The sequence below is a fragment of the Henckelia pumila genome, chromosome 2, assembly GCF_033568475.1.
Source record: "Henckelia pumila isolate YLH828 chromosome 2, ASM3356847v2, whole genome shotgun sequence".
NCBI lineage: Eukaryota > Viridiplantae > Streptophyta > Magnoliopsida > Lamiales > Gesneriaceae > Henckelia > Henckelia pumila.
The window spans coordinates 29657063-29659377 of record NC_133121.1 but is presented as its reverse complement, the minus strand read 5'-3'; the positions used below and the strand labels follow the sequence as shown (position 1 = coordinate 29659377).

At 38.2% G+C, this 2315-nt stretch overlaps 1 protein-coding gene across 1 annotated transcript; it reads left to right on the top strand.

Moving 5' to 3' along the window:
- The first annotated feature begins 460 nt into the window (after window positions 1-460).
- Window positions 461-1966, top strand: LOC140877445 (uncharacterized). Its single transcript, XM_073280982.1, has 3 exons — window positions 461-1040; window positions 1150-1156; window positions 1237-1966. Exons 1-3 carry the CDS (start codon window positions 461-463, stop codon window positions 1964-1966), a joined length of 1317 nt encoding a protein of 438 aa, XP_073137083.1.
- The last annotated feature ends 349 nt before the right edge of the window (window positions 1967-2315 follow it).

The window sequence follows — 2315 nt, the reverse complement described above, 5'->3', positions numbered from 1 at the left end:
ATGAAGAGGATTTTCTTAGAGAAGTACTTTCCAGCTTCGAGAGCGGCAAACATCATAAAGGAGATCTATGGCATCAAGTAGTATATGGGAGAGTCACTTCACGAATATTGGGAGCGGTTCAAGAAGCTTTGTGTCAGCTGTCTGCAACATCATATAAGTGAAAATATTTTAATTCAATATTGCTATGAAGGTTTGTTGTCTCATGATAGGAGTGTGGTGGATGCGGCCAGTGGAGGAGTGATTGTAGACAAGACACCACAGGATGCTAGGAATTTAATTGCTAATATGGCTGCAAATTCTCAGCAATTTGGAACCAGAAGGCTTGACCCCACACCCAAAAGAACTAATGAGGTAAATTTTTCTTTCCTTGAACAACAACTGATTGATCTGACGTCTCTTGTGCGTCAACTTGCTGTAGGGAATGGAAAAAATGTGAAAAAAGTGTGGAATTTGTGCTGCGATGGGGCATTCAACTGAGATGTGCCCCACTCTTCAAGAGGAAACAGTCGAACAAGTCAATGAAACAGGAGGATTTCCGAGGCCACCACAGCGAAATTATGATCCTTATTCGAACACGTACAATCCAGGTTGGAGGGATCATCCAAATCTCAGATATGGAAATACTGCGGTGAACCATACCCCACCTCAAGTGCAACCGAACAATCAAGCTTACAAGCCACCATATCCTCCACCACCACAACGTCCTCAAATTCCAACCCCTGGTGAGTTTTTAGAAAATATTGTGAAGAATCTTGCTAACACTTTGAATTTTCAGCAAAAAATGAGAGCAAGTATCCAAAACTTGAACACTCAGGTGGGCCAGTTGGCAACCGCAATCAACAAGTTGGAAGCACAACATTCTAACATTTTACCATCTCAGACAGTTCCAAATCCAAAAGAGAATGTAAGTCCAATCACTTTGAGGAGTGGAAAGGAGTTGAAGGTTCGTGAAGAAGTGGTGCAAGCACCAGTAAAGAACGAATATGAGGAGAAATCCAAGGTAGAGGAGGATGAGATAGTTCAAAAAAACACATCAAAAGGTAAGTTCCCTCCCCTTTGTGAGTATAAACCCGTACCCCCGTTTTCCCTTGCATTGAAGGAGTCTAGGAAGGATGAAGGCATCAAATAATTGTATGATACTTTTTGTAGATGTGAGGTAAATATCCCTTTGTTAGATGCTATCAAACAAGTACCTCGCTATGCTAAATTTTTAAAAGAATTATGTACTGCTAAAAGAAAACAAAAACTGAATGGATGCCAGAAAATCGAATTGGGGGAACAGGTCTCTGCTGTGATCCAGAGGAAAATACCCGTAAAATGCAAGGATTCAGGTATGTTTTCGATTCCTTGTAAGATAGGAGATGTTCAACTTGATACTGCCATGTTAGATTTAGGAGCATCGATTAATGTCATATCATATTCTACTTATGCTTCCTTAAAACTCGGGCCCTTGAATGAAACTGCAATTGTAATTCAGATGGCTGATAGGTCTACTATTTATCCTAGGGGTGTGATTGAGGATGTTCTTATAAAAGTTGGTAATTTAGTTTTTCTTGCTGATTTCTATGTGCTTGACATGAAAAATAATGATTTGAATATTCCAATTTTTCTAGGAAGACCATTTTTAATAACTTCAAAGTCTATCATAGATGTTAATAATGGTACTCTCACTATGGAATTTTATGGGGAGATAGTTAAGTTTAATATTTTTGATACCCTGACAATTTTTAATTGTGAAAGAGTTGTTAACACTCTTGATATCAATGATCACTTGTCACAAGAAAACAAGAAATTGATGAATGAGGATAAAATGAAGAAGATTGTTGAAAGATCTGTTGAGAATTCTAATGCTAAAATTTTTCTTTCAGATTTGCAGGCATCTAAAACTAAGCCAAAACTTCCTCCAGATCGAGCAAAAGGAATACCAATGGGAAAAGGAAGAAATCATCCAGAGATGGGGATATAAAAGAAATCGAAAGAGAGAAAGCATGGACCGAAATTGACTGTGAAAATTCTCAAGGGGTGAAGATGGACAAGGGAACCAGATATGAACCAACATGAGCAACTGAAGCATACAGTCGGGCCGACGACAATAAAAAGAGGCGTTGCTTGGGAGGCAACCCAAGGGGAGTATTTTCTTTTCAATTTTTTCTTATTATTTTTGTTTTGCATTTTTACTTACATTGTGGACAATGTAAGATTTAAGTACGGTGGAGAGAACTTAGCCAAAACTTAGCCAGTCAAGTAGAGGATTTAACCAGTTTTTGGGAAAAAATTGTTTCTTAGAGCTCATAGTTAGTGATGAATATGACTAT

Excerpts from the sequence above, each read along its gene's own strand:
- LOC140877445 (XM_073280982.1), top strand. The coding sequence starts at position 461 with ATGGGGCATTCAACTGAGATGTGCCCCACTCTTCAAGAGGAAACAGTC.